The sequence below is a fragment of the Pogona vitticeps genome, chromosome 2 (genome assembly GCF_051106095.1).
Source record: "Pogona vitticeps strain Pit_001003342236 chromosome 2, PviZW2.1, whole genome shotgun sequence".
Classification (NCBI taxonomy): domain Eukaryota; kingdom Metazoa; phylum Chordata; class Lepidosauria; order Squamata; family Agamidae; genus Pogona; species Pogona vitticeps.
The window spans coordinates 114,124,185-114,139,919 of NC_135784.1; the positions used below are offsets into that span (position 1 = coordinate 114,124,185).

Here is a 15,735-nt window from a genome sequence, read left to right on the forward strand (position 1 = left end):
TAATTTTGCAGTCCTGTACATCAACTGCATTAATTGATTTATTCATTTTTGTAGCATGTCCACACCATCTCCATATTAGCAGCTAAATCATCAAAGCTTTTGTCTCTTCATAACTGCGCTCACATTTTTTAAAAAGATGTAGTTCAGATATTTCTGAAATGCAAGTGTGTCTCATTTAGTGCAGGCTTAGCTTCTCTCCTGAGACCGTTGTCAAAGTTTTTCTTGTTCCCTTCAGTGGGTCTAATTCATACTAGCTCAGTGCATGTCTCGTTCCTTTAATCCTTTTTTCATCCCAGTCAAGTCTTAATTGACTCTATATAACTTTATCTGGTTTCTTACAGTTTTAAAAAATTGAAATGCAGTATCTTCTGGAGCCATCCTTCTTTTACAAGCAGAGTAAAATTGGTGACTCACTGGGTAAGTATTGTTGGTGGCCTCTCGTGGTTATATAAGGATTCTGTACCTCCCATTATGTTCTCCTCTAACATATCACACTGGATGTATCTGATGCTGGGTTCTAGGGGAAGGAATTTGGCATGTGTAGAGTCTTCCTTACTTCTTGGCAGATTCCCCCATGAAGATTATCAAAGATCTTGTACTGAGCTTTCTCTAAACTATTTCTCATGGAGGGTTTGCAATCCATACTGAGGATCTTCTTTCTGGTGAAGCTCTGAACCACATGACCATTCCAGAACATTGCTAAACCCTCATATGCCACCTGAAAATGGTGCTTCACATGTGTCTGTAAATAAAGGTGATTCATATCACTTCTTTGTCTTGGTTCGATTACTTCTTTGTGATGTTCCAGAATCTTCTAGCATGCGTAAGGAAGGGGAGCCTTATATAGCCCCCATCTTGACATGCTTTCATTGTCTCCCTGTCATGATTTTCTTTAAATTACCATATCATTTTTATATGTATTGCTATGTGGGTCTGCAACATTTTGAGTTTTAACTTATAAACTGCCCAGAGTAGTGTGTGTACTGAATGGGCCAGTATATAAATCAAATAAATAAACAAAACCAATTTGAATGGCTGTCCTCAATGGCTGATGGAGGCAGCTGATATCCAAACTGATCTTCAGCCTGTTGTTACTGGTTCTCTCCATCACTCTGCATCTTCACTGCCTGCTGAAGCTTCCTGTCCTCACATAGGATTATGGGGCATCTTCTCTGGGTTTTCACTGAAGTGTTAAAAGTTGGGGGGCAGGGACGAGGAGTGCCAGTTGCCATAAAGATGATTGAATAATGAAGGACAAGACATGAACCGTCTGCTCAGCCATCTCGTGAGTAAGGCCAGCATCAGACTCCTGAAGATTTTCACCCTTGTTAATCAGAACTGTAGGGCTAAAAAGGGCTCCCTGCCAATGCAGCTGAAGCATCCCTCACAGTGGGCATGGAAAATCCTCTGATGCAGCCTATTTGAAGATACAGAAAAACAAGCTTGTTCCATCCATTCCCCAAAATTCTTCTTTGAAGTTCTTTTGAATGAGAATGGTCAAAACTTTCTATGGTGTGTGTGTGTGTGTGTGTGTGTGTGTGTGTGTGTGTGTGTGTGTGTGTGTGTGGGTGTGGTGTGTGTGTGTGTGTGTGTGTGTGAGAGAGAGAGAGAGAGAGAGAGAGCGCACTAGTTTTAAATGATTGATGACTGAGAGCTTTTTAATCTGTTTCTCCTGCTTTTGATTTTAAATGTGACGTTGTGGCATGTTAGGCAAGATTTCTTAATGGCTACTGTTTCACATTGGCAGAAATCCTGTTGCTTAGCAGAAAAAAACATGTAACTTCCCATTTTTGTTTCTAGCTGACAAATAAAGATTCTTCACTGCAATTCATGTACATGCTGGGCTTGGCATGCATGCACGCACACACACTCCCCCCAAGAATCATGGTGGAGAATTTTGATTTCCAGTCCAGGGATGGCTTGAAAGTTACAAATTTCCTTATACTAGCCAAGCAACAGAATTTCGGTCTATTTCTGCTTTATTAATTAACAGAGAAGAGATATTCAACAGCAGAATAAAACAGATAAATATTTTAAAGCCTAGAAACATTATGCAAGACATAAGAACAAATCTCTCTGGATCCATGGGCTTACATAGATAACCACACGGTGCTTATGATTAATTCTTTTTCAATAGAAACACTCTTTGTATCAAGCCCATTTTGACATCAGTTTCTTATTGACTTCTACCAACAAAATGCCTTGTGGAATTTACTAAACACGACAACACTTACAGATAAAAAAAGAACCATGCCTTTATTAAAACCTTCTCTTTTGCAGTAATCAATACAGCAGCATTTAAGTCATTACAGTAAGCCATGCAAGCAAAATGAGTCCACTTGACCTAATATGTTTTGATCATAAAGCAAAATATTGTGCCTTAAACATACAGGTATAACATATAATTTTAAAAGTTGCATAACTGGAAGAGCATAGTAATCATAAATTGTGAATTACCTATTAAGAAGAAACACCTCACTTGACCCCTGTAATCATCGCACATGCTAATCAAGCAGCCTATGTACAATCACAACATTTCACAACCGCATGACAGACAGACCAAGTATGTGAAGCACGTCATTGCTGTGGTTTTGTTCAGGGTGCTGTTGACTAGTAAGAACACTTCCTTCTTTCCTTTGGAAATCACTACTGCTTCTCAGGCTGCCTCTCATGATGTCTCAGACAAGGTTAGGTGCCTTCAACCTAATCCAGAGTCTGAGAAACTCTAGATCCAGTTCTTGTAGAAAAAGCTATCTTTAGGGCAGTTCACATATGGCATGTTGCTGAGTTTCCACTTCCAAACAATACAGAGATTTAAGTGTGCAGTATTTATGTTCCTAGCCTGCCTTGAGCACTACGTTTAAAGGAAATATGTGTTGTTCTTATTGTTGATTTTGTCACTGTTACTGCATTTGGTAGCATATGTGAGGATAAATGCATAATAATAACAAATATAATAATAATCAAAGAAATCTACTGTGTTTCCCCGAAAATGAGACAGGATCTTATATCATTTTTTTGCTCCAGAACATGCATTACAGCTTCTTTTTAGGGAATTTTTTCCCCATGTACAACAATCTACATTTATTCAGTCATGTCACCTTCTTCTGGTTGCTGCACAATGGTGGAGGGCGGGGTTTCACTTACTAGGACTTATTTCAGGTTAGGTCTTATTTTAGGAGAAACAGGGTAGAAGACTTTCTGCCTTGTATTATTTTCAAAGCATCAATGACAAGTGCTTTCCCCCTTACCTAGTATGTTTCTCATACTTAATATGGCACAGTAGTGATGAAGTTATCACTTGTTGCCTGTAATTACAAACCCTATAAATGCATGTGTTTCATATGTTTTGAGATGCCAGGGCTGGCTGATGTCAAAAATCCCTTGGCCATTCCTCAAGAACATATTCTTCAAATACCTTTCTATGAATAGAGGGGAAAGGCCATCCAAAGATCCTTGACCATGAATTGCCCTTAAGACTGCTGCAGGTGGCACTGGAGTCAAGGTGATCCCAAAAGTCTATTAAGTATGTTTAGCAGCAAAATGTATTAGTGGGCAGGAATTAAAAAAAAGTTGTCACAAAAAAGTTTTTACTGGGGAAAATTTGGATTTGTAGAGGAATTCTGTAAACTTGTGGTATACTATTGATCCATCATACATGGGAATGTTAAGCAAATAAAGTTGTTTGAATTACAGTACAGTTAACAAAAGACTACTCCTTGACTTTTTTTCCTTGACAAGAAATGGGCAGAGTATTCTATAGATTTAACAAGCAAGTAATGAATGTTTATGTCATTTGCAGGTCAGTTTGGGTTATATGCAATTGTGTTTATGCAAGGATAGGCTGTACAGCATCTCCCAAAACCTGTTCTAGTAGCCTGAAAAACCATCAGGAGCAAGTCTTCAGTTGACAGAGATGCAACTATGAGCCCCAAGTTAGAGTCAGTCTTTTTACCTGTAATGTACATGGTTTCTCAGGTGCCATTTCAAAAATGGTTCAACTGCCCTCAAACACCATAAGAAAAAAACAAACAAATCCTCTACCGTTTCACAAAAATTAATGACCCCCCCCCCACAATATGACATTCACATTCACATTACCAATGATGACAGCACAGAGTTATAAAAGACCGACAGAAGAATTTTAGGCTTCCTGATGCTCCATGTTGGTGTTTTTGAATCCATATTTCCTTATAGGATTAAAGAGCTAACACATTCTGCTGGTGCACTGTCTCTATCCTAATGATCACACATTTTTGGTAATATTCACATCAATAAACAAAACAAGTCACAGCCATCATCTTTAGACTGAACTGCAGTTCTACCAAGTATGAATGGAGAATAAGGAAGCTTGTGTGGGACAGAAGTTGCTAGTACTCTGTCACAGAAGGTAGTAACTAAAGTTCGTCTCAAAATGACTCCATCCCAATACAGCCAGGACAATCTGTATGCCAATTAACTGATGCTCAACAGATACTGGTGAACAGAGTGACAAGTTCCAGAAGTACACAATGTGAGGTGTGCACAATAAGTCCTGTTGTGCTGCTTTTCACACTATTGTTTTGCATACACCGTATAGTGCTCCACAGTGGCCATGCATTTAGGAAGCTATGCGAGAGAGTCACCACATAGCTATGCCATATAACAATTTCTTGTGACCATACAACAATTAACATTAATGATGGGTCAGCAGTGCAAGTGGGCCAATACATTAGCAATTATGGCTCTTGAGAGTACACGTTGCTCCTTCATTGTGAGCACTACTTTACATCCCATTTCTGTGACCCCCATTTCTCACTTGACAAAGTAAACCTTCCATGTTCAGAGAACATTGGGTTGGGTTCAGATGCAGTCACATTTCAAGGAGACACTTTAAAATCAGTGGCCTGGATCCTGATGGTCCTGTGCAGTCCAGGTAGCAATGGCCCATCTGCACTGCTGGCCATCACATTCTTTGGCATCCCAGGTTGGTCATGTGACAGACAGCAAGTGATGAGGGGAAAAACTGCTGTACAATTAGTTTTTTGGATGTCATTTTTCCCAAACAGATTTTGGCCACTGGGACCTGTGTTAGGCCTGAGTAGTTTGTCCCCTTGATTTCATACTTACAATCTTCTTTTCAGTATGACTGGATGACTCTGTATCCAATGCATCCATCATGTTTGACTTTGTTCATCACATTCATTACGAACAATTCCCAGCAAACCAGTTGGGTAGAATCCTAGCATTTCTTTTAAATGAAGAGAACAGTTTGATTGCCTGCCAAATTAGATTTCCTTCTCACAAGTATAGTATTTATACATGTTCCAGATCAAACTCCTAGATTTTACAGGAACACATGATATTATTGATTTTGGAACTGGTTCTGGAGTTACTGCATGAGTGAATTTTACATTTTCTTACGATAAATTACTTCTGTTTATGAAGAAGTAATTATATAAAAATGTATAAGAAATGTTCATTGTTAAACTGCCAAAAACTCTGTGAATGGGAGAAATTTATCACTAGCTATACAAGGAAGGTTAAACATAATAGCTGGATTTTATTGGAACTGTCTGACTTTTATTAACAATTAGTTAAGAAGAAGCCTAGTGAGTTATACATAATTACACTGATGAATTAAAGAGATTTTGAAAGATATAGAGCAGTGGTCCCCAACCTTGACTCCCCAGATGTTCCTGGACTACAACTTCCAGAAATACTGGCCAGCACAGCTAGTGGCAAAGACTTCTGGGGACCCAAGATAGGAAATCACTGCTATAGAGCCAAGGCCCCCATCTAGCAGAACTGGATAACTAGCCAATGGCTGGAATTCTGTTTGCATTGTAAGCCAAAGTGTAATTTCCCATCTATTCCTCCCTGGTAAACAAAGCTCCCCTTCCACATGTGTGCCCCTCACAGAACTGCAGCAGTAGCAATTTGTTTACCAGCGAAGAACAGATTGAAAGTTATGTTTGGGTTTAAGCTACAAATAGCATTTCAGCCAGTGTTTCCACCAAGATTTCCTTTCGGCCACCTATGCGTTGAAAACATAACAGCACTGTTCAGTCATTTTGCAATGCAGGATCAGCAACATGGTTAGAGGGAAACAACTAGCCCTGCATGTCTCCCTCTTGGTTTGCTCATGTGAGCAGGGACAGGTCTGAAAGTTCCTGCTCACACAGAAGTTCTATCTTCAAGCAAGAACCCTGGAAATCCTGGGCCCCTGTTGACATTCAGAGGGTTCACAAGAGCAGGAACTTCTCTTCAGACTCATCACTGCTCACATGAACAAACCACAAGGGAGGTGCATAGGACTAGTTGCTACTCTCTAACCAAGCTGATGATCCTGCATTACAGAAGGGATGAAAAGGGCTAAGGTGTTCTCTATTCAGCTTCTTTAGCCACCTAGCAATGTTTGCAAGTCCACAGTTGAATCCCTTGCACTTCATGGCATCACAAAACCTCTTCATTACTGAACCATGGACCATATTCAGAGTGGTACTGTGTTACCAGATGAGCGGGATACAAATCAAATAAATAAATAAATAAATAAATAAATATTCATATTTTTCCAAAGCAACACTGCTATACATTATTTTTGTATTCAACTGCAATCATAGAAATGTCTTCTGGCACATTGCATGGATTTACATTCCTCTATTCATTAATTCCTTCACATTTGTGGCATCATGGAGGAATCCAGCAATGTCTCCGAAACAATAACCTCAGCTAGACCTATTGACTTTGATTGCAACATTAAGGCATGACAGCTGAATAAACACACCATTCTGCCCCATAAAATCTTTCAGATTTTCAGATACCACCACAATTGGTATATTTGGGGAATCAGGTTGTATCTTGGAATATTTACTCTGCTGCATCCTTTATATGGGATGTTACTGGAAATGACTTTGGCTGTTTTACTTAATGGCATGCTAAGGAATGATACACTGAGAAATCCTTCAAAATGGGCACAAACTATATTAAAGAGGAAGACAAAGATTGTGGGATATTCAATTTAGCTTTAAAAAGAAACAGTTCACCACTGTTGAAAGAAAGTATTCTATGGCAGGTAATACATAAACATTTTCGGTCTGTGTTAGATCATGGACATGGTACATTGGCGGAATTCAGAAACCATAAGCTCAAAGTCCTGGCTTATTTTTCCAGGTTTAAACATAAACCGTGGAGTTAGGAAAAGCTGTAAAAACCATGTATATCATTGTTGGAATAGGAATAGGGGGAAAGTTATTTTGAAAGTTAGTCAAATTTATTTAAATGTTACCTCTCTGAGACAGGTAATACCATCGGGCGAATTCTAGGAAAAAGTAAGAAAACAATTTAACAAAAAAAACATTTTTGTGGGTTTTTTTAAAAAAATTATATTTCAATGGAAAACTGGATGGGATCTATTCTTATTGTGAAAGGGGCCCTGTTTTCTATATGATATGTTGATCTCTTGCATATTGGATGTGACATGTTTCATTGTATGGCCCTCCTATCTTCCCTGGATGGTGGTATCCAATGTAAGACCTCCCTCTCCCTTGCGTGAAACCATGAGACAATGAATGACAAGACACAACAGGAATACAGCATGCTATTAGCCATGCAACCATGCAGCCAGCAGGAAACGCTCACAAAGAGAAGACCATTTTGAAGAGCTGCAGTTTTAGAAACTGTGACCACAAGGATCTTTCAGAGACAAAGGATATTTGTCATCCAGTTTTAAGGAAACCAGATTCCCCACTCCACCCCCAAATAGAATGAGCTAAGTTTCTGTTTCTTTGTCAGCAGACCTGAATAGATGGAGGAAAGAAGAAGGATTTTTATATATCAAGTTCCTCAACTAGATCTTGGTTTCCTCATCAATGGCATCAGAATAATTACACTTTTATAGCAATAACAGCATGCAGTTCACATGCTCCTGGGAAGAAACAGAATTATTAGCAATTAAGAAAAGGAAAATAGACAGTTATTTTTATAGGAGTTAATGCACATCCCCCGTCTAAATCTCAGTTGAAAATCCTGTAAATTAAGACTGAAGCCCACTCCAAAAGAAATGAAGGAGAAAGAAGGCATTAGCATCTCTTAATGGCTAGACATTCCCAAGCCTATTGACAAAATAGCCATGTTAGTCTGTGCAGGCATATAAAGAAAATAAAACAAACAAAAACAACAAAAACAGTCAAAAACATTGTGAGATCTTAAAGACAAACTGTTATATTTTAATTTTCGAGGATTTGCTTCTGTTTCGGTAGAAATCCACTTTCATCTCTATTACTTTCTTTGCTGTCTTTTCTTTCTTATGTGAGATACATAATCTAGGAAGTTCATTCTCCCCTCTCTCATCACATTCATCAGAAAATATTAACCAGCTCACTCTCCTCCCCCACTCCCATTTCTCTGAATGTGGTGTTGCACAAATGTGTTGCAATTCGTGGATACTTTGGAATCAGGCAACATTTTAATTAAACTCTCAGCAGAGATATAAGCTATTTCATCAACTACAAAGAATACGTACAGTCTGTCTTTTGGGGGGGAAAGGGGAATCTAGGTGTAGTTAAACGGTCAACATATTTGCAGAGAAAACTTGTTGCATTCACTGCTGTCATGTACTAAACCTTCATGTTGTTCTCAAGAACTTTAATTCATTACTTTCTACTGATTGTACTAATTATAGCTTGCAAAAATCCACATATATTGTTAGATCATATTCCACAAATTCCACAAATACACATAGTGAAGTTATTATCATGTGAAACTATCTGAGCTGAGAAACAGCTGGATTGCTAACTTACTGAGTAACGGAACAAAATTGGATGTGCCATGTCTGGTACCATTTGCTGCTTTTGTCTCCACTCACCAGAAACATAGCTCTATTGTATATAGAGATGGGCATGAGATGAATCACGAACCAAACCCCACCCCAAAGCCAAGCTGGTTCATGGTTTGTCTTGTGAGTAGTTTGATGAACCATGTTTTCATAAAACAAAACAAAATGCCAAACTTTGTCTTTGTTGGTGTTTCGTTTCACTTCATTCTACCCCCTACATGGGCCCTGGCACTGACCTTACTTGCTATGGGTCTCCTCCTCACTGCTGTTGCCAAGTTGAGTAGAATAGCAGGCTATCTGGGGCCTACTTCCTGCCCCAGTGCTTCCTGAGCAGCTGAAATAGGCCTCAAACAGCCTACCGTCCTACTCAGCTCGGCAGCATGATGGCAATGAAGGGGAGGAGAAGAGGCCTGGAGCAAGGAAAGAAGGTGTTGGGGCCCATGAAGGGGTGTGTGGGGTGTGAAACCCATGGGGGGGCTTTCTGTGTAGGTGAGTTACACAGAAAGGCCCCCCCCATTCATTTAGAGATAGGTCTAAACTGAATGGATCAGTTTGTTTGTTTTTTTTTTTTTAATCAGTTTGGTTCATGGACACTGACAAACATGAACCATCATGAACTGCCATTGTGCTGGTTCAGCCCATCTCTGGTTATTATCTATTAGCTTCACAAATCCTTCCTGAGAATTAGCTGAGCAACAACCTGAAAATTGATAGGCTTGGAGTCATTGCATCAATCACTATTATTTAATGCAACATCACAGGAGTAAAACCAAGTGTTCACATGAAAATTGCTGAGATCTTGTTAGAAGCAGTGGTCAAGAAATACTTCATTGAGTGTTTCTTCTTTTTGTCTATACCATGTTACACACCTTGAGTGCTTATGACTGCTATTCTAAAGCGTCTTCCACACTACAGCCTATTTCAGCATGGTGTAAAGAGTGCAGCAGAATCTTCATCATGACATTTGCTGTTTTTTTATAGGATGTTATCTGTATTAGATCATTATATGGTTGATTCTACTTCAATATAGGATATTTTACTAAGGTGATAACCTTATGTACATCTAAATGGGGGGGGGGCAAAAACTATCACTGCCCAAACTATTACCTTTTAAATAAACATGTATAAGCATGCACTGTAAGTGATCTTGCTGGCCACTCCACCACAGAATGTGCCCAAAGAGATGAAGATATCATGGCCCAAAGGATGTTGTGTGATAAGTATTTCTTTAACAGATAACAAACATCCCAAGCAAAAGATCTTTAAAAGTACGTGTGAATGAATAATCATTATCAGAAGAAACTCAGTTTCTGATTACTTTTCTATTGTGATCTGTTATTACAGTTGTTTGGTGATGCCAGGATCTCAGCTCTATCCTGTTGCCATTCCTTATGAAGTGGTGGTGAGATAAGGTTATGGCATGGAGAAGTGACCTCACCTATTCGACATCCAGCACTTTTCCTGCCTACAAAATTAACATAGATCTTAACTATAGCATCATTTTAACTGTGACGAACATTTAATGTTAATTGGGTAGTAACATGTATGGAAGATAAAGCTTCTGTTTTTCATGCAATGCATATATAGAGAGTGAAAGAGAGAGAAGAGGGAGGGAATGGGAGAGACCATGCTAATTTACCTGAACTATAACCACTTTCATATTTCAGCTTGTTTCTTAAACTGTTTGACAAACTGATAACTACTATTGTGCTCTGATATATTAATGTGCTATATAAAACAGGGATTATTTTCTAAACCCCTGTGGGTAGTATGCACAGTACTTTCAGCCTACTACATGCATTTCTTAACAGGATGGGATGCTTTTACAGCTGCTAAAGACAAAGACAATTGGGAACAATTCCTTCCTACAGTGGGTTTAAGATACAAACCCCTTGTGGCATGTTGAGGTTTGGAATACAGAATCGATGCAGAAAATGTTCATGCTGCCTGCCAGTCAAGTTGCTTTGCCTTTAAAAGAGAAAGTTAGCCAGGAGTGTGAATAAAAAAGCAGCAAATGAAAGCTCCACAGGGAAATGCAGGAAACTTATTACTGTGGGCTTATTGGGCTTATTTGGATGAAACAGGTTTCTGGCTGTTATAAACTTCTTAACAAATCTCTGTGTCCCTTGACTCATTTCTATACCAACACCACATAGGGATTTCTCCCTGGCTCCCTTTAGGCATGTCATGTTAAAGAAGCGTTTTGAAAAAAAGTAAATCACACTGAACATCTGAATAAACTGGAAATGTTTCTATGGAAGTACTTATTTTCATTTTTGCCTCTCTTGATTCTGAGCACACACAAAAGAACAACACTGGCCATATGAGACCCACACTGTTACCCTTTGGGCTGTTTACTTAAAAATGTGTAAACAGGAGTGCCCACAGCAGAGGTGATATAGGCTAAGTGATTCCTTCTGGAAAATAAAAACCTGACTGTTCTGTTAGTGGCCTCTAAATTAGACTATTATACATTCAGTTTCCAGGAGGAAATTGATCACATACCTAAACAGGATCCAGGAGAACTCAATCATATATTTAAAAAATAGGATCCAAGTGAAAACTGATCAACCACCAAAAAGAGGATATACTGATTTATGACAGGTGACTAGAATGCAAAAAGGGAAATAAAGAAGACCCTAACGTTTTTGAAGAAATTATCCTAGGGGTTAGGTATAAAGCAGGAGAGAACCTCACAGGATTCTGTGAAGCCTACAATGTGTGGCAAATGCATGCAGAGCCGAAACTTACAATTTTGACACCTGGGGCAAGCCATGCAATTTTTACCCCAAAATAACTTTGCAATTCATGGTATGAATTAGTTTGGTTTACAAGATTAACAATTACAAGTTCTAAATCAATTTCAAGTTCCAAAAATTGCAAATAAAAAGTAAACAAAAATAAACATGCGACGCCTCACTGGCTGAGTTAATTCCGTGAAGGGGAAGAGTCTCACTGAGGGAAAAAGTGGGACCACGGTATCTACAGAAGAAGGAAGCTGGCAGAGAGAGTGTATGTGGGGTGGGGGCAGGGGGGAGAAAGCCTAACAATCTCAGTGGTGGGGAATTTCTGAGGGAAATAGGTTTTGTGTGTGTGTGTATGTGTGTGTGTGTGTGGATGTATTAATTTTATCCTCAAATGAATATTCAGAAAATATCCAAAACATTGTGAATATTTCACAACCTCCATTTTTGTCCTTATTCACAGATGGTAATGATACTGCTTTCAGTAGATGAATACAAATTCAGAAGAAACATGCAAAAAAGAAAAGAAAAAAAGAAGCCCCATTGAAGAAAATGCAAAATGACACTGTGGTTTCCACAGTAATACAATACCTCTCTTGTATTGTATCCATGTAACCACAGTGTTATATGTACCCAACAAAATGTCTTTCATAGGAAAACATCACAACCACCGTCAGATAGTTTCAGTTTGCAGATGGCTCCTTCACTTTTATACAAAAGATACTGCAACTCTGTTTCAGACGTGCAGAGATCAATACCAACCAAACTATTTCAGTGATCCAAGAAAGAAAAATCACACAGGGACTCTGTCCTGAGATAGTTGAATTAGAGGCTTCCAGAAATTTCTGTGCATTTACAGAAGAATAGTCTGACACTAGCCCACTAAAAGTGTTAATTGCTTCTCAAATTATATGGTACGAGTCATGGACATGGCTGTGTAGTCAGAGGCTGGGAGTGCAATTCCCCACCAAGCTTCCAGGAAGAAGAGCCAGCCTGTGTATCCGTGGGCAAGCTGTATAGTCCCAGGGTAACCCCAGAGGAAGGGAAGGGTAAACCACTTCTGAGTATTCTCTATAAAGAAAATTCTGAAAAAGGTCACCAGAAATCACAATTGATTTGAGAGCAAATAATCATTAGTAGTAGTACAGCTGTGCACAAACGGCCTATCAAAAATTCCTCACCCAATCTCTAGAAAGAGAAATTTGGGAGGAACATTTCTCTGAAGTTCTCCAGGGGAAATAGAAATTCTCTAACAAAATCCCAAAAGGCAGGGCTCACCATTATTAGCACAGTTTTGCTCCTTTTTTCACCACCAAAAGGGTTTTGCACTGACGCTGCAAGTGGCAACAACAATGACAAACCAACTCTTTTGGTAGCCAAGCCGCCATTTTGCTTCCTCCACAGAGCTTTCTGCCTGGTGTCATTCTTGTGGACGTAGTGAAGAAGCAGTCAAACCCCACTGCCCCAAATGATAAAGGGCTTTTGGGAATAATTCTGCAAAGTAATTCAAGGAGAATTTTAAAAAGAAAGAAAGAACAATGTCAGAATGTCTTGTTGTTGTTTTCTTAAATTGTTGTCTGAGAAATTTTGTCACAGTACTTGCCATTCCTCAGGGCTCCGTATGCTCCCCAAGCTTTCCAAATGCTACTATTTTAGGAGGATCATTGTAGACACAGTTTGTACCTACTCCAGATCCTTGTAACATAGGTCTCTTCTGTCATTGCTAGAGACAGTATAAAGAAAGGCTGTCTTGTAGTATGTCCAGCTCCAGGAGAAAAAGGTAAAGCAACTGTTTTACTGTAAGTTTTATTTCCTCACTTTAAAAGCCTCAATTTTTCTACCTCATCTTCAGGGCTGTTTAGAACTTAATTTGGATATCTTTATTATAAACACTGTAGGATATTGTATCTGTTTTTGTTTTATCCCGCTTACTTATCTCATTATCCTCTTGCGGTTTCCTTGGCTTCTTGTGTTTCCCACTCTGAACACAAGGGACTAGTGGTGACAGCTTCTCTTGGGATTTAACTGAAGTTTGTGAGGCCTCCGGAGGCCTGCCAGATACTACCTGTGCAGCTGAGCTGCCCAGTATGTGAAACACAAAATCTTGAACTTGACTCGTGAGAGTTTCTCTGGAATTTCTCCTCTTTTGAAATTGTTTTGAATTTCTTCTATCAAATTAATTAGAGGTGGTTGGAATCTGTATGGGAGAATTTTTCAGTATGGCATTAGGTAATAGTGTTATCATCATGATAGCTGCTGTAAATGGTCAGAATGTGTACCTTAAATTTCACACAAACATGTCACTTACTACATGTTTTTCATTTCATTGCCATCCAGCTTTACTGCTCACATCTGCCTTTCTATACCCACGTGTGTATCCAAATGAATGTGTGTATCTGTCAACGGGGAAGAGCATTCCATAAATCTAATGAACTAGACTGTTTCCACTTCCCCAGTATAAACAGGCATCCTCCTCCCTGGACACAAGCTCCTTACAGCTCTTCCTATGAACACCCTGCTCATATACTTCTAGTAGCACGGGGCTTGCAGTATGATGTCACTGCAATCCACTATAGAACACTGACCTCTGTGCATATACATACGTGCACACACAGCGACCAAACATGTTCCTGTACTCAGTCAATTCAGGGCTTTAGAACATATTCTGATATGGCCCAGACTGCTTTTGTTTCATCCCACCCAATTTGTGTTCCGGATCTGAGTCAATGTGTAAACCTCTGGCTATATTTGGTTTTTTGTTTTGTTTTTGTATTAGCATTTGTGAAATTTAGAGCCACAACAGACCCAAAATCTGCCAAATTTTAGACAGCAAACTTCACAGCTTTATATACAAGGCAGCTTTAATTGTTGTTTTTAAGGCTGAAGTGTTTTGTGTCTCATGCACTTTGATTGTACCCTAGACAGTTTATAAACCAGCCACTATGTTTAGATCTGCATCTCAAACTGATTCAGAATCTGGGATTTATCTAACTCCAGCACACACCTGTAGACCAAACTGTCTGGGAAAACCTACCGTGTTTCCCCGAAAATAAGACAGGGTCTTATATTAATTTTTGCTCTAAAAATGCATTAGGGCTGATTTTCAGGGGATGTTTTATTTTTACAGTCATGTCATCTTCTGGTTGCTGCACAATGGTGGAGGGCGGGGTTTCACTTAACTAGGGCTTATTCTTGGGGTAGGGCTTATATTTCGAGCATGCTGAAAAATCATACTAGGGCTTATTTTCAAGTTAGGTCTTATTATTGGGGAAACAGGGTGGCAGTTTTAGAGTAAAAACATGTACTCGTTTCTACATTTCAGCTTGCATCAGATGTCCATTTTTTTTATAGAACCACAAGAAAGCTGCCCGTAACCTCCACAAAAATAATAGATCATAATGCCATGTCTAGTTTGGCTTCCAAGCAGTTACTAAGCTAAGGAGCAAACTGTATGCAGAATGATATCAAAATTCCAGAGTTTAGAAAGTTATTCTTAAAAAGGAATCATTACTGTTACTTGTTAAAATTTCATAAAGCAACCTGTTACTTTTACTTGTGATTCTTTAAAAAAAGGATTTATTGATATCATTGTGCTTTTTGTTACTTTTTGTTAAATGCATCTGGCGATGCAATCCAGACTCAGAGTTAGCCAGCTGTACTACATCTGGAACAGACTGAAGCCTCTTCCATTGGCACAAATGCCCTTGTGCTACTACACTTTCTTTCCACTCTCTGTTCTCTTTTTTGCTGTGTCAAAAGAGCAGAGAAGGGGAGGAGCAATGGAGGAGCTAAATTATTCCATATCTAAATTCCTCATATCCTAGACTCACAATCACTACCCCGAACAAAAACTAGCTTAGGGTCAGAGTAATCCTAAATAATTTCCAGAATCTCTAGGCTGGGAGAGATTTGGATTCAGCACAGCCTCAGCTTGCCTAGTATCAGTTCAACCATTAATATCTCTGTTGAGCGCAAGGTAATTAACAAAAAGTTCTGTTCCTCACTTGTTATGCACCAACCAGGCTGCCTGCAATTTTGGACTCTTTGTAGATGGGGTGGCTGTGCAGATTGTCAATGATGAGCGCCTACCCTTCTAAATGTACCCACTTAACCACTGTGTAGATTGATTCACTCAGACCAAATGAAACAATCTATGCCACTTTCAGGTGTTCATCC

The 15,735-nt window shown here is 39.1% G+C and overlaps 1 protein-coding gene across 5 annotated transcripts in view; it reads right to left on the reverse strand.

Annotated features, from left to right (window-relative positions):
* Window positions 1–15,735, reverse strand: part of KCNIP1 (potassium voltage-gated channel interacting protein 1) — a 716,798-nt gene that overhangs the window by 32,731 nt on the left and 668,332 nt on the right. The window contains exon 2 of one of the 5 annotated variants that reach the window (XM_020780484.3): window positions 7,268–7,300. The exons of the other annotated variants lie outside the window; for them this stretch is intronic. Within the exon in view, the coding sequence (XP_020636143.1) occupies window positions 7,268–7,300 (33 nt within the window). The remainder of the gene's footprint in view (window positions 1–7,267; window positions 7,301–15,735) is intronic. 5 annotated transcript variants of the gene reach the window in all.